A 23,440-nucleotide genomic window follows, 5' to 3' on the forward strand; every position below is an offset into this window, starting at 1 on the left:
ACCCCCTCCCCTTGGGAGGAGGCACAAAGAGGGTGTACCCACCCTCAGGGCTAGTAGCCATTGGCTACTAACCCCCCAGACCTAAACACGCCCTTAAATTTAGTATTTAAGGGCTACCCTGAACCCTAGAAAATTAGATTCCTGCAACTACAAGAAGAAGGACTGCCTAGCTGAAAACCCCTGCAGCGGAAGACCAGAAGACGACAACTGCCTTGGCTCCAGAAACTCACCGGCCTGTCTCCTGCCTTCCAAAGATCCTGCTCCAGCGACGCCTTCCAAAGGGACCAGCGACCTCGACATCCTCTGAGGACTGCCCCTGCTTCGAAAAGACAAGAAACTCCCGAGGACAGCGGACCTGCTCCAAGAAAAGCTGCAACTTTGTTTCCAGCAGCTTTAAAGAACCCTGCAAGCTCCCCGCAAGAAGCGTGAGACTTGCAACACTGCACCCGGCGACCCCGACTCGGCTGGTGAAGATCCGACACCTCAGGAGGGACCCCAGGACTAGTCTGATACTGTGAGTACCAAAACCTGTCCCCCCTGAGCCCCCACAGCGCCGCCTGCAGAGGGAATCCCGAGGCTTCCCCTGACCGCGACTCTTGGAATCCAAAATCCCGACACCTGGGAGAGACCCTGCACCCGCAGCCCCCAGGACCTGAAGGACCGGACTTTCACTGGAGAAGTGACCCCCAGGAGTCCCTCTCCCTTGCCCAAGTGGAGGTTTCCCCGAGGAACCCCCCCCTTGCCTACCTGCAGCGCTGAAGAGATCCCGAGATCTCCCATTGACTTCCATTACGAACCCGACGCTTGTTTCTACACTGCACCCGGCCGCCCCCGCGCCGCTGAGGGTGAAATTTCTGTGTGGGCTTGTGTCCCCCCCGGTGCCCTACAAAACCCCCCTGGTCTGCCCTCCGAAGACGCGGGTACTTACCTGCAAGCAGACCGGAACCGGGGCACCCCCTTCTCTCCATTCTAGCCTATGTGTTTTGGGCACCACGTTGAACTCTGCACCTGACCGGCCCTGAGCTGCTGGTGTGGTGACTTTGGGGTTGCTCTGAACCCCCAACGGTGGGCTACCTTGGACCAAGAACTAAGCCCTGTAAGTGTCTTACTTACCTGGTTAACCTAACAAATACTTACCTCCCCTAGGAACTGTGAAAATTGCACTAAGTGTCCACTTTTAAAACAGCTATTTGTGAATAACTTGAGAAGTATACATGCAATTTTGATGATTTGAAGTTCCTAAAGTACTTACCTGCAATACCTTTCGAATGAGATATTACATGTAGAATTTGAACCTGTGGTTCTTAAAATAAACTAAGAAAAGATATTTTTCTATACAAAAACCTATTGGCTGGATTTGTCTCTGAGTGTGTGTACCTCATTTATTGTCTATGTGTATGTACAACAAATGCTTAACACTACTCCTTGGATAAGCCTACTGCTCGACCACACTACCACAAAATAGAGCATTAGTATTATCTCTTTTTGCCACTATCTTACCTCTAAGGGGAACCCTTGGACTCTGTGCATGCTATTCCTTACTTTGAAATAGCACATACAGAGCCAACTTCCTACATTGGTGGATCAGCGGTGGGGTACAAGACTTTGCATTTGCTGGACTACTCAGCCAATACCTGATCACACGACAAATTCCAAAATTGTCATTAGAAATTCATTTTTGCAATTTGAAATTTTTCTAAATTCTTAAAAGTCCTGCTAGGGCCTTGTGTGTTAAGTCCCTGTTTAGCATTGTCTTTTAGAGTTTAAAAGTTTGTTAAAGGTTTGAAATTAGATTCTAGAAACAGTTTTAGATTCTTTAAAAAGTCTTCCAACTTTTAGCAAAATAATGTCTGATACAGAGATGAATGTGGTGGAACTCGACACCACACCTTACCTCCATCTTAAGATGAGGGAGCTAAGGTCTCTCTGTAATATAAAGAAAATAACCATTGGCTCCAGACCTACCAAAATTCAGCTCCAGGAGCTGTTGGCAGAGTTTGAAAAAGCCAACCCCTCTGAGGATGACTTCACAGAGGAAGAAATTAGTGACTTGGAGGGCAATTCCCCCCTTCCAGTCCTAAATAGGGAGACCAGGGCCTCTCAAGCCCTGTCTCCAAAAATGATAGTCAGAAATGTTGCTTCCCTCACAGGAGGGTCCAGCATTTCTGAAATCACTGAGGATGCTCTCAGTGAGGATGACCCCCTGTTAGCCAGGATGGTCAAAAGATTGGCTTTGGAAAAGCAGCTCCTAGCCATAGAAAGGGAAAGAAAAGAGATGGGCCTAGGTCCCATCAATGGTGGCAGCAACTTAAATAGGGTCAGAGATTCTCCTGACATCCTAAAAATCCCCAAAGGGATTGTAACAAAATATGAAGATGGTGATGACATCACCAAATGGTTCACAGCTTTTGAGAGGGCTTGTGTAACCAGAAAAGTGAACAGATCTCACTGGGGTGCTCTCCTTTGGGAAATGTTCACTGGAAAGTGTAGGGATAGACTCCTCACACTCTCTGGAAAAGATGCAGAATCCTATGACCTCATGAAGGGTACCCTGATTGAGGGCTTTGGATTCTCCACTGAGGAGTATAGAATTAGATTCAGGGGGGCTCAAAAATCCTCGAGCCAGACCTGGGTTGATTTTGTAGACTACTCAGTAAAAACACTAGATGGTTGGTTAACTGGAAATGAAGTGTGTGACTATGTTGGGCTTTATAATTTGTTTATGAAAGAACACATTTTAAGTAACTGCTTCAATGAAAAGTTGCATCAGTATCTGGTAGACCTAGGTCCAATTTCTCCCCAAGAATTGGGAAAGAAGGCAGACCACTGGGTCAAGACTAGGGTAACCAAAACTTCCACTGGGGGTGACCAAAAGAAAGGGGTTACAAAAACTCCCCAGGAGAAAGTGGGTAACACTAGAAACAAAGAAAAAGAGTCCTCTGTAGGCCCCCAAAAACCAGAACAGGTGGGTGGGCCCCAGGACACAACCCAAAACAAAGGTGGGTACCAGGGTAAGAACTGGGATGCCACTAAGGCATGGTGCCACAACTGTAAACAGTCTGGGCACCACACCAAGGACACTTCTTGTCCCAAAAACAAACCCCAGAACAAAATTCCTGGGGTAACCAGTGTAGCCATGGGAGATGACTCCTCAGATGAGGAGGTCTTCCTAGCCTTCAACTGGAAACAGGGCCCAACAGGTGAGTTGGAGATTCCAGAGGGAAGTAGACACTTCCACCACCTACTGGTGAATGGAATCCCAACCACTGCCCTGAGAGACACTTGTGCCAGTCACACTATTGTGCATGACAGGCTGGTGCTCTCAAACCAGTACATCCCAGGTGAGACTGCCAGGGTAAGAGTTAGCCTAGACAGGGTCACTAAGAGGCCTGTGGCTTTAGTGCCCATAGAAGTGGGTGGCACTCTTAGCTGGAGAAGGGTAGTAGTCAGTACAGACCTCCCCCTTGATTGTCTCCTTGGAAATGACTACCCAGAGGTTAGTCAGAGCTCAAGAGAGGAACTGGTCCAGTGCCAGTCCTCTCCCAAGGATTCTGGAAGTCCTGCCTCTGCAGTAAATGCAAGCAGGCCCCAGAAGAAGAAGAAAAGAAAACAGAGTAGGAAGGGTGGACAACCTTTAGCCAAGGTTACAGCAAGCCAAGGAGATTCTGCTCCAGTAGGGGAGAACTCCAAAAATGGCCCTGATAAAGTCCAACCTGACCCACAAGAAGTCCTGGCTAATCAGGCAACTGTTAAACCTGAGTGGGTGGCTCCTCAGCTAACAGAAGAAAGAGTGGAAGAAGGGCGTTTACTACAAGATGTGGTAACCCCCCACTCCAATACAGCAGACAGGCAACCTGAACCCAAAGAAGCCTGTAACTTAGCCCCTTCCCTTTTAGGTGAAGAGCTAAAGGTGTGGTTCTGGGCACTGACAGCTGTCAGTGGCCTCTGCTGGGTGTTAGCCTTTATGGCTGCACTATCCTTAGCATGGTGGTCTGACCCCATGCCAAATAGCAAGTTAGGCCCCCTGACCCTATTGGTCAAGGTGGGGTTACTCCAGCTCTGGGTAACCTCTCTGGGTAAGCTAGGGGTAACCCTGGCCAAGATAAGGTTAGCAGAGGTGGATACCTCTAGGACCAAGATAGAAAGAATGGGTGGAGACATTGAAGAGGCAGACAAGAGGCAATTCAGACTAGGTCCTATCACTGTGGAAGTAGGTCAGTTCCCCAAAGGGAATGACCTGAACAGAAGGATGTAAGGCAGAGTAGGCCCTGCAACTAACCAGCCTATTTCTCCTACTCTTCCTCGCCTGACAGACTAGGAAGACTCTCCCAGCTTGGGCTGAGTCTCCTGGCCTGTGGGCTGGGGGGGGCTTGTGTAAAGAAATGGCTCCCTGTTGCAGTTACCCCCCACTTTTTGCCTGATACTGATGCTGACTTGACTGAGAAGAGTGCTGGGACCCTGCTAACCAGGCCCCAGCACCAGTGTTCCTTCACCTAAAATGTACCATTGTATCCACAATTGGCACACCCTGGCATTCAGATAAGTCCCTTGTAACTGGTACTTCTAGTACCAAGGGCCCTGATGCCAAGGAAGGTCTCTAAGGGCTGCAGCATGTCTTATGCCACCCTAGAGACCCCTCACTCAGCACAGACACACGGCTTACAAGCCTGTGGGTGCTAGTGAGAACAAAATGAGTAAGTCGACATGGCACTCCCCTCAGGGTGCCATGCCAGCCTCTCACTGCCTATGCAGTATAGGTAAGACACCCCTCTAGCAGGCCTTACAGCCCTAAGGCAGGGTGCACTATACCATAGGTGAGGGTACCAGTGCATGAGCATAGTACCCCTACAGTGTCTAAACAAAACCTTAGACATTGTAAGTGCAGGGTAGCCATAAGAGTATATGGTCTGGGAGCCTGTCAAACACGAACTCCACAGCACCATAATGGCTACACTGAAAACTGGGAAGTTTGGTATCAAACTTCTCAGCACAATAAATGCACACTGATGCCAGTGTACATTTTATTGTAAAATACACCCCAGAGGGCACCTTAGAGGTGCCCCCTGAAACTTAACCGACTATCTGTGTAGGCTGACTAGTTTTAGCAGCCTGCCACAAACCGAGACATGTTGCTGGCCCCATGGAGAGAGTGCCTTTGTCACTCTGAGGCCAGTAACAAAGCCTGCACTGGGTGGAGATGCTAACACCTCCCCCAGGCAGGAATTGTCACACCTGGCGGTGAGCCTCAAAGGCTCACCTCCTTTGTGCCAACCCAGCAGGACACTCCAGCTAGTGGAGTTGCCCGCCCCCTCCGGCCAGGCCCCACTTTTGGCGGCAAGGCCGGAGAAAATAATGAGAAAAACAAGGAGGAGTCACTGGCCAGTCAGGACAGCCCCTAAGGTGTCCTGAGCTGAAGTGACTCTAACTTTTAGAAATCCTCCATCTTGCAGATGGAGGATTCCCCCAATAGGGTTAGGATTGTGACCCCCTCCCCTTGGGAGGAGGCACAAAGAGGGTGTACCCACTCTCAGGGCTAGTAGCCATTGGCTACTAACCCCCCAGACCTAAACACGCCCTTAAATTTAGTATTTAAGGGCTACCCTGAACCCTAGAAAATTAGATTCCTGCAACTACAAGAAGAAGGACTGCCTAGCTGAAAACCCCTGCAGCGGAAGACCAGAAGACGACAACTGCCTTGGCTTCAGAAACTCACCGGCCTGTCTCCTGCCTTCCAAAGATCCTGCTCCAGCGACGCCTTCCAAAGGGACCAGCGACCTCGACATCCTCTGAGGACTGCCCCTGCTTCGAAAAGACAAGAAACTCCTGAGGACAGCGGACCTGCTCCAAGAAAAGCTGCAACTTTGTTTCCAGCAGCTTTAAAGAACCCTGCAAGCTCCCCGCAAGAAGCGTGAGACTTGCAACACTGCACCCGGCGACCCCGACTCGGCTGGTGAAGATCCGACACCTCAGGAGGGACCCCAGGACTACTCTGATACTGTGAGTACCAAAACCTGTCCCCCCTGAGCCCCCACAGCGCCGCCTGCAGAGGGAATCCCGAGGCTTCCCCTGACCGCGACTCTTGGAATCCAAAATCCCGACACCTGGGAGAGACCCTGCACCCGCAGCCCCCAGGACCTGAAGGACCGGACTTTCACTGGAGAAGTGACCCCCAGGAGTCCCTCTCCCTTGCCCAAGTGGAGGTTTCCCCGAGGAACCCCCCCCTTGCCTACCTGCAGCGCTGAAGAGATCCCGAGATCTCCCATTGACTTCCATTACGAACCCGACGCTTGTTTCTACACTGCACCCGGCCGCCCCCGCGCCGCTGAGGGTGAAATTTCTGTGTGGGCTTGTGTCCCCCCCGGTGCCCTACAAAACCCCCCTGGTCTGCCCTCCGAAGACGCGGGTACTTACCTGCAAGCAGACCGGAACCGGGGCACCCCCTTCTCTCCATTCTAGCCTATGTGTTTTGGGCACCACGTTGAACTCTGCACCTGACCGGCCCTGAGCTGCTGGTGTGGCGACTTTGGGGTTGCTCTGAACCCCCAACGGTGGGCTACCTTGGACCAAGAACTAAGCCCTGTAAGTGTCTTACTTACCTGGTTAACCTAACAAATACTTACCTCCCCTAGGAACTGTGAAAATTGCACTGTGTCCACTTTTAAAACAGCTATTTGTGAATAACTTGAAAAGTATACATGCAATTTTGATGATTTGAAGTTCCTAAAGTACTTACCTGCAATACCTTTCGAATGAGATATTACATGTAGAATTTGAACCTGTGGTTCTTAAAATAAACTAAGAAAATATATTTTTCTATACAAAAACCTATTGGCTGGATTTGTCTCTGAGTGTGTGTACCTCATTTATTGTCTATGTGTATGTACAACAAATGCTTAACACTACTCCTTGGATAAGCCTACTGCTCGACCACACTACCACAAAATAGAGCATTAGTATTATCTCTTTTTGCCACTATCTTACCTCTAAGGGGAACCCTTGGACTCTGTGCATGCTATTCCTTACTTTGAAATAGCACATACAGAGCCAACTTCCTACACTAACCTACTCCAAGTTTTGTTCTGGCCAAGATATCCAGCTAAGGGGATATCAAGAGCTAAAGAGAGGGAGAGTAAGAACTCTCCATACTTCTGAGGTGCTACCACTCTCCTTGTAGCACCAGGTATGGGGGTTTCTAGCCTCGGTGTACAGGAGTCTCTCCTTCCAATAGGTTCGGTGGGAGCCACTGACATCTCCCTTTTCCTGGTCAGCGGCTTTCTGTCTTAGGCTCTCAGGAGTAGGATAGGTCCTCTGTGCCTGGTACAGCTTTTCCCTAGAGGGTACCCCTGGGCCCAGGAGCTCTGCCATGTAAGGGGCGAGTTCGTGGGGCTCGGTTCCCTCTGGGACTGATAGGTCTCCCACTGAGAGGGGACATGAGCTTGTGGCTCATCAGAAGCTGGCTTAACCTTTTCCCTCCCTGGGCTTTGTTCTGTGCTCTTTTTTTTTTTTTTTTACCCCACACTCATCCAGGTTTACTCAGCATGGCTGCATGGATTTTTCTTTCAACCTCAGCCCAGGCCGAGGGCTCCAGATTATTTCCAAACAGGCAGGCTACAGAAATTGCAGAATATATCACCACCTTCTTTCGGACAGCAGCCCTCCCCATTCGAAGGACACCATTGCCATGGGATGGACCCTAGTTTGGTTGTCAGCACTGATGACTGTGAATGTCTCACCAGCCAGATACTGTCTTGGGTATATCAGTATTTCAGTCACCATGGTGACATTAGCACCTGTATTCCTCGGTGCTTCAACTCTGATCTCATTTATATGAAGCTGTTGTCTTTATTTTCCTATGTTAATGTGCCACACAGCCAGGCCAACTACATCCAACCCCCCTCAGAGACTAAAGCTGCTTCTGTGTGCTCTCTGACACAGTCAGGGCACACCTTGGACCCCATCGGGAGACTTACCTATACATTGGGAACTTCAGGTGCACTAGCGGGATTCTTTTTGGGACCGATAGGGTCTCCAGTTCAGTGCCCATTGGTTTTGCATTTAAAGCACTAAGCTTTCTTGGGATCCCAGTTCTTACCTTGGTGCCCACCCACGGTCTGTGTCTTTTCTCGTACCCACCCTCCTGAACAGGTTGTTGGGAGCCTTTAGAAGACTATTTGCTTTTATCTTTAGACTGGTCCTCATCATTGCCCTGGGGGTGGGGAGGGGGCTATCTTAGCTACTCTAATTTTGACCCAATGATCTGCCTTCTTTCCCAATTCTTGTGGAGAAATTAGGGGAGGTCTACCAAGGACTGATGCAATTATTTTGGAAAAACTGTCACTTAACAGATGCTTTTTCATAATCGGTAATGAAGCCTGTCAGTCTTGCACCTGATTACCTTTTAACCAGCCACCTGGAGTTCTGACTGAAGTCAACAAAATCTACCCAGGTCTGACTCGGGGGTTTTGCGAGTTTCCCTGAACTTGATACTGTACTCCTCAGTGGTAAATCCAAAGCCCTCAATCAGGGTACCCTTCACGTGATCATAAGGCTCAGCATCTGTCTCAGCCAGTGCCAGGAACTTATTGCTGCACTTCCCTGAAAACAGCTCCCAGAGTAGAGATCCCCAATACTTCTGATTGAGTTTCCTCATTTTACAAGCCCTCTCAAAGGCTGTAAACCATTTGGTGATATCATCACTCTCTGTATATTTTGTGACAAATCCTTTGGGGATCTTAGGGTCAAAGGCTTTACCTTGCTCCCCGTTTATAATTTTGCTGCCACCAGAGATGTGCCCTAGCCCCAGATCTGCTCTTTCATTTTCTATAACCACGAGTTTAGCCTCTAGATCTAGAGTCTTGGATAGTTTTTGTCAATCAGCATCTTCACTGTCTACTTCTTCTGGGGTACTATCAGAAGGGATTCCAGTGTTGTCAGTAGGGTTGCTGGGGGAATCATCATCCTCTTCAGTATCATCTTCCCCATTCTAATTAGGTGTTTCTTTCCCTGCCAAGGTTCTATCATTTTCCGCAAGCACTTCTTACTAATGTGGTTTAGTGGACTTAGACATCCCCCATGGCAAGTGTCCATGCTTGGCAGAGGCCTTAAGCTGGACCGATTTAAGATTTTTGTAGGGGCCCAGGTTGAGCTCCTATGAAGGACATGCTGACTCAGTCATGGTTGTAAAGTAGTCGGGGCTTTTTTAGGCAGACTGGAGTGGGACAGATTGTTTTGGATTGGACTGTGCCATTTTATTTTGGATTGGAGTTGGACAGATCGGAGTAGGGCAGACTTTTGGATTCTAGTGGGGCATAGTGGAAGAGGGGAAGAGTGCAAAAGGGGAGGGTGGAGGGGGGCAGAGTGGAGGGGGGGATGGTCGTTTTGGAATGGAGTGGGTCAGATTGTTGCTGACTGGATTGGGGCAGATTGGAGTGGGGAGGGTAGGGAGGATTAGTGGGTGATAGATTGGATTGGGGTGGGGTGAGAGGTCTGAATTGGAATGGTTTGGATTTGAGTGGGTTGGATTGGATTAGTCGGGCTGGATTGGATTGAGTGGGGTGGACTGGACTGAGTGGATGGGCTGTTATGCTGTGAGACGGGGTGGATTGCACTGGAGTGGGGTGGACCAGGGTATACTGCACGATTATGTGCTAAAGCAGAATTACACATAAGAAAGAAACAATGTAACTTTGCAATATTTAGAACAAGATAATTGTCGTCTTTTGAGAACATCGCCCATAAGCATCTACAAAAGAAAACATGAGTGCCAAGTAAGAAAATAAGATTTGGCAAATTAAAAGAAAAACAGTATAGAAAATAAAACTTTGCAATTTTCTTTGTCCTGCTGGGCACATTGTTTCCAGTCACACGCCTTCAGTTTGTCGGTCACTAGAATTTAAAAGGAACAAAACAGTACCTCAATCACTTCAGGAGCAGAAGAGTGGCACTGATTAAGCTGAATCAATCAGTTTGGTCCCTGCTCCATGGACAGGACGGAAATGACGCTAGGCCTGCAGTGATCAATTGCCAGGCTGTAAAGAAGAGTGGTAGGCAAGCCAACAAATGGTGAACAGGCGGGCTCCAAGTCCTTCTCTATTTACAAGAGTGCCTTGCAAGCAAGATGCATGTACTAGTGCATGCTATCTCAGGCTCGACCCTAAAAAGTAGAACAATAACTTGTTCTGCCAGTAAAAATCCACAATTGCTATTTCTACTAGGGACACACTGGTAGCCCCATTGGCTAGTACAGAATTACAGGATGGCACCTCAGCTGCGCTAACTTCTGAATGGGACTACCGAAGTTGATATTTTAAGGCATCAAACAACTTCTTACATGAAGCCTGACTTGATGCCCAAGTCAAAATTAATGTACTGTGTTACCACATGCAACTTTTAGAAGGTTTTCACTCTGTTGCCCAGTTTTCCAGTGGTCATTTGCTGAAGCTTGCCACGAGTCAGCTTTCTGCCTATCTGTGGAGACGATTCAACAGCTCAGAGGACACGTTACAATACAGGCTTGTCACTGGAGGTGTTACCTCCTCCTGGATGGGAGTCACATGGAGTGTTAGCCCAAAAGGCAAGCTTCAAAAGGGAAGCCGCCTTTAAAGGGCACATGATTAACTCACTAGAGAGGGGTTGCTCTTTTGTTTGGATAGACTTTTTGCAACAGGGAAACAGAGGAGAACCAAATTGTTTTTTTCCTATGGACATGTAGCACCCAGGTAACCACACCTCTAGGGTGGGCTACCAAGCTGCACACACCAAAAGAGGGGTCCCAACATCTTGGGATTGGGCAGAATAGAGTACCCTGGGATAACTAGATGTCACACTTCATAGGAAGGTGTCATCAGGTGGGAGGGAACCTAGTACCCCATTGGTTAGTAAATGTGACCTTCCTTAAGGGCACTTTCTGGGCATAAAAAGTGCACACCTGGCACCCAGAACTCAGATCCTGCTTGATTAGTGAAGAAGACCAAAGATGGACTGGCCTGCTGACCCTGGAACCAGCAAAGAAGAGGCTGCATCGAAGCTGGACTGTACCTTCTGCTCCTTGGGCTAGCAAAGGAAACAACTGTCTGCTGTGCCCTGCTCGTGAAGAAGCCGTCCCTAAGCCCAGCCAGAAGCAGAGACTTCACAAGTCAGTTGGCTGACTTCCTGTTCATATCACAGGGCCACAAAAGCAGAGGAAGCCTGCTTGGGTGAGTTGCTAGCCCAGATTACCGGATTGTCACTCCTCAGTGCAGCCCGGTTGACCAAGACCTGACGCTCAGAAGCTGCACCAGAGTCTGCTGGACTCAGGAGAGTTAGTCGGAGTCCTGCTTGGCCACCCAAAAGGAGAGTTACCAGCAAACGAGGGAAACCGCTCAGTTTGGTATGCCTGGTGACCAGTGGTCCAGTGTCGACTGGACTTTTGGCTCGACAAAAGGGGACTTCAAGTGACGTTGACCGCTGTAGCCAAAGTCGCCCCACCAGGATTGTGGCCCCAGGAAGATCCCAGTCTACCACACAGCATCATCAGCATCCTTGATCACCGTCCCCATCTTTGTTCATCTTCAGCATCTGTTATCCTTTCCATCAGGATTACTTCAAAGAAGCAAACAGCAAGGGACCATTGACATTGGAACTGACAACTGCTTTTCTTGTCGAAGTAACTGTTCCTTCTGACCCAGCTGGTCCCCTTGACTGGCTCCCTGCAAGAGTTGGTTGCTCAAAGTAACTCTAAGTAACCACATTCCACTTCCACCAAACTTTTCTTGAAACGTTTTCTGTCAAATTCAATGAGCTTGCCAATGCTTGTCCACAGTTATGTGAAAATTCTTACTTTAGTGCTCCTGGTAAAACCTATATATTTGGAACCCTCAGGTGGATGTTTTCCCTTTTAGTATCAAAAGATTCATTAAAATGTGAGCTATATTTATAAATTGGTGTTAGATTTGAGAGTTGTGTTTCTTTCCTTGTCAGTTGTTTTGGTGCTGTTAAAATGCTTTACACGTCCTCCTTTGTTGAAGCGTGACTGCACAAAGCCACAGCTACCCAGTGTAGAGTTAAGGCTTAAAAAACTAAATCCTAGAAGGTTAGATATTATATTACACGGTAAGGTCTCATAACCACACCATATAATACACCCCATTTTCCCACAGGTGTGAAAAGTCTCCCAGGAACAAAAAATAGGCTGCTCTGAATGAGCGTAGATTAATTTTCTAAACCTCACAGAACATTCATGGTGAGAGCTGTGAGCATCCTTTTTTGACACTACAGTGTCCAATCCTACTCAAGTCTCAACTACTGCTTGACAGGTCTGCTGGATTTACATTTAAAACGTGGGGCTCACTTGAAAGGTAGAGAAAGGGATGCCTATACAATTCTTGTGGATCCACTGTCTGGTTGCTGGAGAACCCTGCTTTTGTTCTCTAGGATTTCTGTTTCTTCGCTTTACATATAACACTTGGGGTGCAATTGGAAGGAGGAAAGCAGGATGCCAAGACAATTCTCGTGTATCCACTGTCTGGTTGCTGAAAGCCCCTGCTTTTGTCCAATCGGACTTCAGTCTCTGGAGTTTATTGTGGGTGCAGTGACTGTTTCAAACTGGATTTTAGTGTTAAGTACACTCCCTGCATGGTCGCCCAAGCCTCAAAGCCCAAGTTTGGAGGACTGATTGCTTTCACCATCTTGAAAAACTCCAAAGGAGGTAGGGTTGGCCAGATGAACTTTTACCCCATTGGTTCAGGTGTGCAACAGAGTAATTCCCACCCACTAGATCGTGCAAGACACAAATGTGCAATCTCCAGGGACCCACTTCATAGCACTCCGGGACCTCTGGAAGATTAGAAGAGGACTAGACCTGCTGTCTATGACAGAAACCCTAAAGCACTGGATAGCCTACTCTTGTATCCAGGAAAATTAAGTGGACACTAAGAGTCATAAGGCTGGCCTCCTGTTCAAGCTACAGTGACACAACAAGCTGCAGTATGCCTTTTTGAGGATATGCCCAGCTGACCAGTTGCAACTAGATCTGGAGAAGACCCTGCTGTTGGCCTCTCTTTGCCTGACACCCTGTCAGTGTCTATGTGCCTTCCCTGAGGTCCACTTGGGCTTTAGAAATGTTCTCCTATGGTGGGCTGGAACTTACAAGATGAGGTTAAGGGGTAAAATATTTGACCAGAACTAATCTGGTTGGTATATCAGACATCCATTCCATCACAGCTAGCCTCATATCCCGCCTAGATTTGGGTCTACTGCAGCCATTGACTTTCCTTGGCACTTTGTGCTTCTTGGCACTATTTCTACTTAAAACTTATAAAAATAAATCTCTGGTTCTACTTATTAGACTTGTATCATTTTGTGTATTAAATTTGACTCTTTTTCCAACTCTGGTTGAACATTTTATTGTTTTGCATTTTGACTTTATTACTAATATTGTACTGCATAATACTTTATATAGTGCCCTAAGTTAAGCCTTTGTACTCTGTGCCATAGCTATCAAGTTGTTAAGCTCAGGTTAATTTAGTGTATTTGAGGGTTCACACTGAGAAAGAGTGTGATTACCCTTTTGAGGTGGGTAGTCAACCACACCAAATATTAATCCAATTTCTGACAACGACTAAGCTCTCAAAAAGACAGTTGAAAGTGTTTTATCTAGAAAAGTCTGCACTGTATACATGAGGGTCGTGAAGCTGATCTGCAACTATGGTGTGCCCTCACACAACTGCCCTTCCAGTGGGTGGGTAGCAGTGTGAAGTTGTACTCATCGCTGTGTGGGTTTCAGCATACCAACACCAGCAATACACTGCAACAGTAGACTATGCAGGAAGTACAGGGGGTGTTGTGTTTATAGATGTACTTCCAAGTTTACTCTAATTGACTTTCATGGTAATAAAAAGCATGCTATAACTTCTATCCCAGGGTTTGGCAAATATTTTGAGTTTAGAGTTGGTGGTGTCTGGGCTTTAAAGCTCCAATAGTTATAACTAGGTTAGGTTAACTTCTTAGCAACGGACACACGCCAAGGGGATTTAGGCTTCCTGACATGTAAAACTTTTGGCCAAAAAGTAAATCCATCATCCGTCTAAGGCAACGTTTTTGCACCACATGTGATGGGTCATCCTTAAAAGAGTAGTCCTTGCAAATTAAAAAAAATGAGGTGACAGCTTCAGTTAAGAAAACTTTATTAAAAAAGATAAGACAATTTCAAATACCAACCATTCATGTGCCCAAACTAACCTTTTAGCAAGAGTGATGCGATATAGTTCCCAGTTGCGATTATTCAAAAGCTGTACAACTAATAATGTTTCTAGTAAGGATCATTGAACAGCAAAGATCCCTTTGAGATTTCAGTGCTCAAAAATAACTGGCAGCATTAATTATATTACAAAGACATATCTACTTGCTTTCCTTCAACCACAGACTAGACTTAACTCGATCAATCTAATTTTCAAACTCTTAGTAAATTTAACTGTAGTTAAGAGAGAGTGCCAACAAAATATTTTTTTTACGTGCCAAAATTTCAGCCACCAAAATGACCTTGGTACTTTTTTCAAAAATATAATTTTATTAACTTTTAATATAGGACCAAACGTTGGTCAGGCTTCTAGTAGTCATGGAATAGTATAACTTTCTCTGAATTCTGTGCAACTTTAAGGCTGCAGATTTAGCTTAATGTTACTAGTGCCCTAAGGAGGTGAACCATGCATTAAAGTTCCTGGTTGAGCCTGGATTTTTTATTGCTAACTTCTATTCATTTATTTATAAGTAAATGCTTCACTTCGGACATTTTAAAATCTAGATGAACAGAAAGGTCAAGTTTTGGTGCCCAGTTATATCGCTGTAAATGTATGCTTTGATTGAACCTATTACAATAAAACCCTCCTCTAATGCCACTAGTAAAAGCTGAAATAGAAGCAATGATCAACAAGGCATTTTATTCTACCAAAACATGGCACTGTCCCCAGCAGTGCCAGTTTCAATGACAGTTAGTACTTACTGTTCTCCCAGACCCGTGGCTCCTCTCGAGTTCGCATTAATAAATATTATTGTGAGTCACGCACAGACTGCTTCTGCTACTAGACCCTCTCACACTCAACTTCTGTGGGAAGTGTTAGGTCCCAGAGACTAGGATTTACTTCTTTGTAAAAACTGAACACCTTACAGCATCAAATTAAATTGCCCTTATCCCAAATTAAGCACAAGGTGTAGAAGTTTTGTTTCTGAACTAACAGTAAATCGGGTTGCAGGAACAGAGAGCATACAATGACACAAATTAATAAATGCAACCCCTTTGGTTTCCAAAGGAGGGTCTGTGACTCGCCATTGAGGAGCTTTGTTCGGGTCCCTCACACATTTGCCTTTTCTAAATGTAAAACCCAGCTAATGTGGCACACCTCAATACATTAACCATCTATACAAGAATCCCAATGTTGGGTATAGACTGCTACGTCAAAGGCCACAGTAATTAATTATGCTAATGTATGCAAACCTCAGACAATGAAGGCAGTCATTTAATGTCATTGTCTATGTCTGCTTGACGTTTCAACTCAAAAATGTCATATCCAGTCAATTCATGCCCAGAATCGTGGTGTATCTGGTTAACTTGACCATCCTAATGGATATTTTACACTGGACAATGCTACTGCCACTCCCACCCTCAGTACTGTTTCTCAAAGCTAATTAGCTGAATCTTGCAAAAGCATTTTCCTTTCTTGTCTGCAAGTTACAGTAGCAGGAGGCAAAAGACACCATGCAAACCTCACAGATGATAAAGCACAAGCACTGAAAGAAACTTATGAGGATGCATACCAACAATCCATGGTCAGAAGAAACTATTAGTTTGCTGGTCGTGAATTAAAATAACATTAAAAAAAAAAAAAAAAAACAGGATCAGCCATTTTCAATCTTTTGAACATGAAAGGTGTGTTAGTGTTTTAACGTGCCCACTGCATCGACCTGACTCGGTCATTCACTCTCCCAAGGATCTTTAATTGGAGAACAGCAATAACTGTTTTTACAGCACCAGCTTTCATCAAGACAGTGGCTGCACACTCTGAATACAAATAGGTTTGTTATTCAGCACTTAGCATGTGGGTATCTAAAACTGAATGACATTTAACACAAGAAACAACACACATCTGTGCTGCACTCCTACTATGCATACATACTGCATCGTGCATAAATCTTTCTGAAAGCTGCTCTTTGCCAGCCATGGAAGAAGGAATGGATCTCACACATCTCTAAGATATCAGAAGGAACGAGCTGTGCTTCAGCTCTGCTATGGGATCCCATTTCCTTTGAAATGGGCCCACTGTGTGGTAGTCCTGCATACTTCAAATGTCCAAAGCACATGCTTGTGCAACTGGCATGATGCGTTGCTACCCATCGCAAAAAAATGAATGATGGGTTTCAGCAGATAACCAGAGTGATCAGCCACACATTGCTTGGTAAGGGCCAACCTTTGAGCCACAGTAACTCTGTTTTTTCACCAGGGGCGCTGATGTCAAACTGAAAACCAGTGCCTTCAAGTCAGGAGCTCTGTGTCAAGCTATGCAGATGTACCACAGAGAGGCCAGAGGGAGGAGGGGGGAGCACCTCTGTTTCATTCTGAGAGTGGAAATTACACCCAGACTGTGTTCTAGATTTTAGACCATAGATACACACTTAGAGACTTTCCTGGCAAGAATCAATTAGATGTGTGTTCCAGAAACATGCTACAGTAAATAAGACAAAAAACAAAAACAAAAACAAAAACAAGACGGAACTAGAATGTAAGACTGATAAAGGAGTATTTCTTAAAATGGTATATGCGATCTGAAATAATGAACATTGTGAATAGGTGAAGAGAAAATGAACATAAAACAAAATAAATAAAGAATTTAAAAGAACACACAGTTCTTTCAGGGAAAGAAAAACAATTTTCTATTTGCTTACCCAGCTGCCTGAGCATCTTTCAGCCTATATAGAAGGCCGGCAGTACTTCTGAGAAGGTCTAACTGTCCCTGTTAAAAATAAAACAGATGTCAATTTTCAAATTAATTACCAACAGTTTTTACGTCAATTATAGAAAGTGTAAATTTTAAATAATGTTTCTTTATTGCCCAGATGTAAATAAGAAGTGGAAGGACTGGGGAGACAAGTGATGACACTTTACATGCTTAACAGCTATTCTCTAATACCTAGTGTAAAATATATATATATTTTTTTTATATATCAAACATATTATCATCAGGACGCACTGTTTGACCTTTAAGCCAATATTTCATAAATGAGTCACTAAGGGAGTTATGGAATAGACCTGGATGGATGAGAAGGTGTGTAACGTGGTTGTACACTAAAGGGGTATACCAATGAGGATTGCCTAGTTGGTATTAATCATTAAACACTTTTTGCATACTATCATAAAAATACATTTCCCACACCATGAAAACCTTTTTCCCAACTATAAGTACCTTTAGATACTCCATATGCTATCAGCATATTTTCCAATATATAAGCAATTGTGCTGAACACAGTTATGACATGATATATACCCACTTTATGACGGGTCTCCCACAAACGATTTTTTGTTGAGTTTGTTATGACCAGTCTTTAATGCTGGGTCCTCCTTCCCTTTCAGAGTTTATACATTAGGCATGAGCAAGACACATGCCAAGCAGCCCATGGCGTGCGATGCCAAGACTATCATTCTCTTGTCCTTAGTGTCCTCTCTATATTCTTATACAGCCAGTCACGCCAAGATGCTTCTTGCCATTTTATCTTACACAAACAGTTTTGTTACTTTTAGTAGGATGCTTTTCTTTTCATGCCAAACTGCTTCTTTCCATTTTATCTTACACGGTTTTGTTATTTTGAGTTGGATGCTTTTCTTATCAATGTATAACCTTTAATTCATCATCTTTGTTTTTGTTAGGCTTTCTTTGCCAGAATCACAAACTGTTTATTTTTTTGCAGTGCAGTACAACTTTGAAAAAATGTATTTTTGAAGAACTAAAAAGAAACTCATCCTCCAGCTTTACTTACACCCGTGGATCAAAAAGGGTTCTGGTGTCAGGAGTAGGTTTATCAAATCTAGCATTCCCTGTGCCCTTATTTGACAGAAAAGCGGAGAGCCATAGTCTGTACTGCTATAAACAGCTAGTGAGTTTTACAGACTACAATATGGCTGCTATGGCCAGTGTTACAGGTCAAATGTGGTCTACAAACTTCTTATTAAGTGATACTAGCCGAAAATATCATCCTCTTTCCTGAACACAAAATGCCAACCTGAAAAGCACAGCGCAAATCTAAAACTGCTCTCATGTCTTCTATCGCAAAGTACGAGTTCTCCTGATGTCAATGCGGAGATTTGGAAATCCCTTCTGTGCTATCTTCCAAATTGAAAGAGTTTACCATCACCTTCATTTACCCAAATAGCAGTGAGTCTCAGATATGAAATTCAGCTCCTCCAACCGGCTACAGGGTGAATATAAACTGGTTAAGGAACATGTGGTGCATTGCATATTCTCTTGGCCGTGAATCTCTTTTAGAGAAAAAGTTACACATATTTAAGATTTAATAGAACATTCACATCTTGCTTGAGTGTGCTCTGCAACAAATTGTGAAAGACTTAAAAGTAAATGAAATCCCCAGCCAACTACCAACAACACCCCAATGCTGCTGTAGTGGTTGCTTTTCTCGAAGGTAGCAGGCACAGATTTCAGCAGCGATGCCAATCAATTCTTCCACATGGAGGCATTCACATGACTGGATGCCTGACTCTGCTATCAATTAAAAGGCTCGAACTCTAGAACGGACCATGGCATTTTCACTTTATGAGCAACTACTCACTGACTGCTTGTTATAAATGTGTATATAATATGCACACTAGCCCCAGAAAGGGGTGTCCCTGCCAACAGGAAATGGGATGATTTCCAGACAGACTATTTCATTTACAAGTTCGAAGTGCCTTGGGCAGTCAGTAACAACAAGCATGTCAAAATGTGACTGACAACCCCAGACATGCTGACCTCTCAAATGCACCATCTTGTCAGGCGTCCTACCCATTTCAATATCGGTCTGTTGATCTTTCGCACCTGCTAAATGCAGTGGCGTGCCTCCATGGTAGGACCCAAAGGTTATACATTTCAAAAGGTTTATGTGGCTGAGCTCGGAGGAAGAAGGCACCATTTCCAACAGTCAGCACAGATGTTTTTAATTACACACATATAGTGAATGTCAAGGAGCACTCCAACCCAGTCCTACAGCCCAACCAATACCAGTGCAGACGCTCATCACTTTTGCTCCTAAACAAACATACACAAAAGGGATGACTGGGTATGTATCCACATATGACTTATACCAGTAATTTTAAGGTTTAACTCAGCTACATATCTACTTATGTAACATATATATATTAAATGAAATTTAAGGGAAAAAATAAAAGTTGAAGTATAACTTGTTAAACTTATTTTTAGAACACTAAGCTGCAGTGTTCTTTTCAGAAGAGAAAGAAGAGAGGAAGCTGAGAAAGAGAATGAACAACAGGGCCATAAATAGGAAAATATTAGATAATAAGAGCAAGTTGCTTAATATGCAGTAGCAAGCTATTTTTAGGTCAGAGGAGAACTCAACCTCTTGTATTCGATATGCAGATACTGGGATCTGGGTCAGGCTGTTTCAAACCACCGATCGGCGTGGGCGGTTCTCATTCAGCCGCTGGCTTGTTAATCACATCTGGGAGAAGTATTTTAGTCTCAACGTCATGCTATTGGCTGCCAGGGGAGAGCCCTTAATCCTGCTGGTAGGTGCATTCATTGGAATGTGTACGGCTCTCATTTACATCTGAAAACTACACTAAAACAATCAACTGTCGAATGTAATGTTTTAACTCATACAAAAATCTATGTAAAAAGCAATCATTTTTGTTATTTGTATTGACCGCAAAACACAGTGGCTGCTTTTACGACCAAACAAAAAATGCTGGGACATCAGAGGGACGTTCCTCTAGGACTTCCATTAGCCCCTAGCAATCACCTTCGACTGCTGGGTTGCCGATAAGGTACAGTGTGCCCAGAAGCTTTCCTGCTCCTGCCACAGCACATCTGCGGCTATACAATTCAGCTCATCTCTCAGCTTTGGCAAAGCCAAGAGGTAAACTCCTAAATGAAAATGCAAGTCAGACCTAATGGCTTTGTTAACGCTTGTTCTTCAGTGGGTTCACTGAATCACCATCCTTTTACAGAAAAATGGCATAAATGTAGGGGGTAACAGAAGTTTAGATATGCAGGCAATTCACAAGAAGCACGGCATCAGCTTAACTGGGCCTTGAGCCTCATCCATCTTCGTGTGATGTCTTGGATATTTCCCAAACCAATGAAGTGCTCTCTGATCCATGGAGATCACTAACATCTCAGTGTCCAAGTCAGTGCCAGCAAATTAGCCTTTAACCTATGGGAATGCAGATAAAAAGGTGCGGAAGACAAGAATCACTTCCAATACTTGCTTCTTCCCAAAATCCCACCCACTACAGCTGCTTGTCCGGCACATAAGCAGATTTGGTGGTCTTTAGTCTCCGCATCCCGAATCCACTGCATTTCATAAGCACTAAGATCAAGCCACCTTTGCATGACTCAATTCAGCATGTACTGTAGGGAAAATATACATCGTCGAATGTGTATATTAACCTAACTGTGCCAAACAGTGCAAGCATTATTTAGCAAGAACACTCTTCATTTGTAAAATCAACGTATGGAGAATAGTAAATACTTGAAAAATCCATAGGAAAAAATCATTGGGGACCGCCAGAGGTTAGAACCACACAAGTCTAAGGAAGTAGGATACTAATACAGTCTGTTGATTCTGCACAGAATGGTGTGGGAGTTATACTTGTACAGTCCAACCCAGTTAGGCTGGTGATTGAATCCTAGTAGCAGCTCGCAGGAAGGAGTGATGGAGAAATTTACAGAGCCTAAAGGTTTGTGATGATACCTAGAAGAAGACTAAGTGAACCATCGTCCTTTCTGAATTCACAGTCACCGCTCTCAACTTTTTTATGCTTAAATAGCCTCTTCACATTGATTGTGCAATCTATATAGAAAATCCATCACACTTTCCCCGACAGAGTTAATAAATACATTTACTTGTCATCAGGCTTGTGGAAGAAGTTTATTTATTAATAAAGACTAAACAAAATGTTGACTAAGGGGGCAGTCCGATCTTTCTTTAGTTGGTGAAGAATTGTTCTTAGTGATAAAACAAACATTTTTGTTCAAATCGGCTGCTGTGACATTCGGTCAACATTTAACTGAGTGAGTGATCTTCAGACAAATACCTAAAACATTTCACTTTACAACTGAAGATTAACACCTTTTCTCAAAACATCAGAAAATTTAATTGGGGTACCCTACGTGTACCAAAACTGGATGATTATATTGCTTCTTGCTCGAGGGCTTGCTGCAGTACTGGAGCACATCATTCATCACAAACAAAAGAACGTGGACAAATAAAATATTGTGTAATGTGACAGTGATGAACATCTTACCATTGAAAGTAGCCTGTTGATGGCCATAGCTCTCTGCTGGGGTTCGATATGAGGCATTTCATTCTGAATGACCTGGTCGGTGATACCGTGGGGGAACTGCTGGCATAATTCTATGACCCTGAAATGAAAGAAAGGTCACACAGTATTGTACAGTGAAATAAGAACATCATGATTCCTACAAACATTTGATTTACTATTTGTGGTAATAGTAGAAGAAGCAGAAAGTTAGATATGCTGGTTGTAAAACACAGTGTAGCATCTATCACTCTCATTTCCGAATAGCAAACTAGATCTGTTGTGTGTAAAACTATAATTCCATTGTCAAAGTTTTGGGAAGGTGACAAACCGTAGGTAATCTTTTCAGCAAAAATGTTTCCTGATTTAGTATATCATATTAAACTTTGAATTAGTAAAAAGTTATCACAATTTTATTAAACAAACACCAGACCAATAAGTGCCACTCGCTGCACACGCAACACAGAATATAACACAACTATATGGAAACTGAGCAGAGAAACACCAAAGTACAGTAAAGTAGATTTTGTTGTTTTTGACCGTCAAACCCCTCTTTGCAGGGGTTTGTTTTTATTTAACCAACTGTGTGAAGTTGGCAAAACTGAAAATAAATAAATTATACAAACTCCAAGTCTACATACTCATACATATAACTAGATTAGTCTGCAAAGAAGCGTGCGTCGTTTAGTACAAGATGAACTGTACAAATGTACGAAATGGAAAGCAATACTCGGATGCTAAAAAAGTGCTCTGAGCGCCAGAGTAGGACTATTAGTATTTAGTTGTTTTTCTTTTTAGAAAGCACCAGTGATTGATCCATTCGGAAATTGAGACGTGGAAGAGTCTTTAGCTTTTTGAGGGCAAAATCTTTACTTTTTGTGACCAAACAACAAAAGTGCAACACTAGGTTCAAAACACTGTGGTGCAACAGGGAAATATGTTTTTGTGGTCACGATGGTGAGCAACAGAGAGATATAACTGAACATGTCCACCCACATCCCCCTCGACTGTAAAAGGGGGACCTTTAAAGCTCAATTAAGGAATGCACCAGAAAGAAATTCGGACAGTGACGATCTGAACAAATCTGGAATATCCAGGCTTCTCCCGAGCCACACATATGAACGGCAAATTGCCTGTAAGGGGTTATGAAACTTGGTTGACTGATGTTGAAACTGCCGTTTTGTACGGACGTCTTACTTTTCTTGCGGACAGCCCCTATTGTGCCCGGGCGAAGGCCATGCACAGTGCAAGGTTGGGTGCTTAAAGGGGGTTGGCTTCCGAGTGTGCGTGTGCAGCAGTGGTTGGATTAACGTATAGTAATGAAAATGACTATACATTGGAAAAAACAACATAGGAATTCAATTAAAAAAAAAACCAAAAGGTTACAGGGATGTTATAGTTAGGAAATATAATTTAAAAAACATAGAAATTCACTTTAAAAAACAAAGGTTACAGGGACATTATCGATAGCCCTCGCCATGCACTGCTAATTATCCCACATATTGCAACAATCATGACATCTTTGATATCATTGATATAATATTTGCAGCAAAACTATTGAGGAAAATACTATGCATGGCAGGGGTGTGAATTATAGTTACCTAAGGGCACGACTCACAGTTATTTCAAGTAACTAACTATAGCTGCTGAATTTCAGTGGTTTTATACGTTTCAAATGGTTACAGGGATGTTATAGTTAGGCTCACATTTGAAACGTATAAATATATATATATATATATATATATATATATTTTTTTTTTTTTTTTTTTTTTTTTACTGCTATGTCATAAGGTCAATTTGTAGTTTTACTACTGTCTGGCAGGATAGTTAAAGATAGGTCCCAAACTATGTCAGCGTCAAGACGCCTTGGAGCAATTGTGCACTGTATGTAATCAAATCAAATTAAATCATATATATTACCTA

The 23,440-nt window shown here is 44.1% G+C and overlaps 1 protein-coding gene across 1 annotated transcript in view; it reads right to left on the reverse strand.

Annotated features, from left to right (window-relative positions):
• The window catches only part of POLR3F (RNA polymerase III subunit F), a 188,302-nt gene that overhangs the window by 133,849 nt on the left and 31,013 nt on the right, over window positions 1–23,440 (reverse strand). The window contains exons 2-3 of the mRNA XM_069234734.1: window positions 21,503–21,620; window positions 16,915–16,982 (exon numbers count right to left, since the gene is read on the reverse strand). Of these exons, the coding sequence (XP_069090835.1) occupies window positions 16,915–16,982; window positions 21,503–21,620 (186 nt within the window). The remainder of the gene's footprint in view (window positions 1–16,914; window positions 16,983–21,502; window positions 21,621–23,440) is intronic.

The sequence above is a fragment of the Pleurodeles waltl genome, chromosome 5 (genome assembly GCF_031143425.1).
Source record: "Pleurodeles waltl isolate 20211129_DDA chromosome 5, aPleWal1.hap1.20221129, whole genome shotgun sequence".
Lineage (NCBI taxonomy): Eukaryota > Metazoa > Chordata > Amphibia > Caudata > Salamandridae > Pleurodeles > Pleurodeles waltl.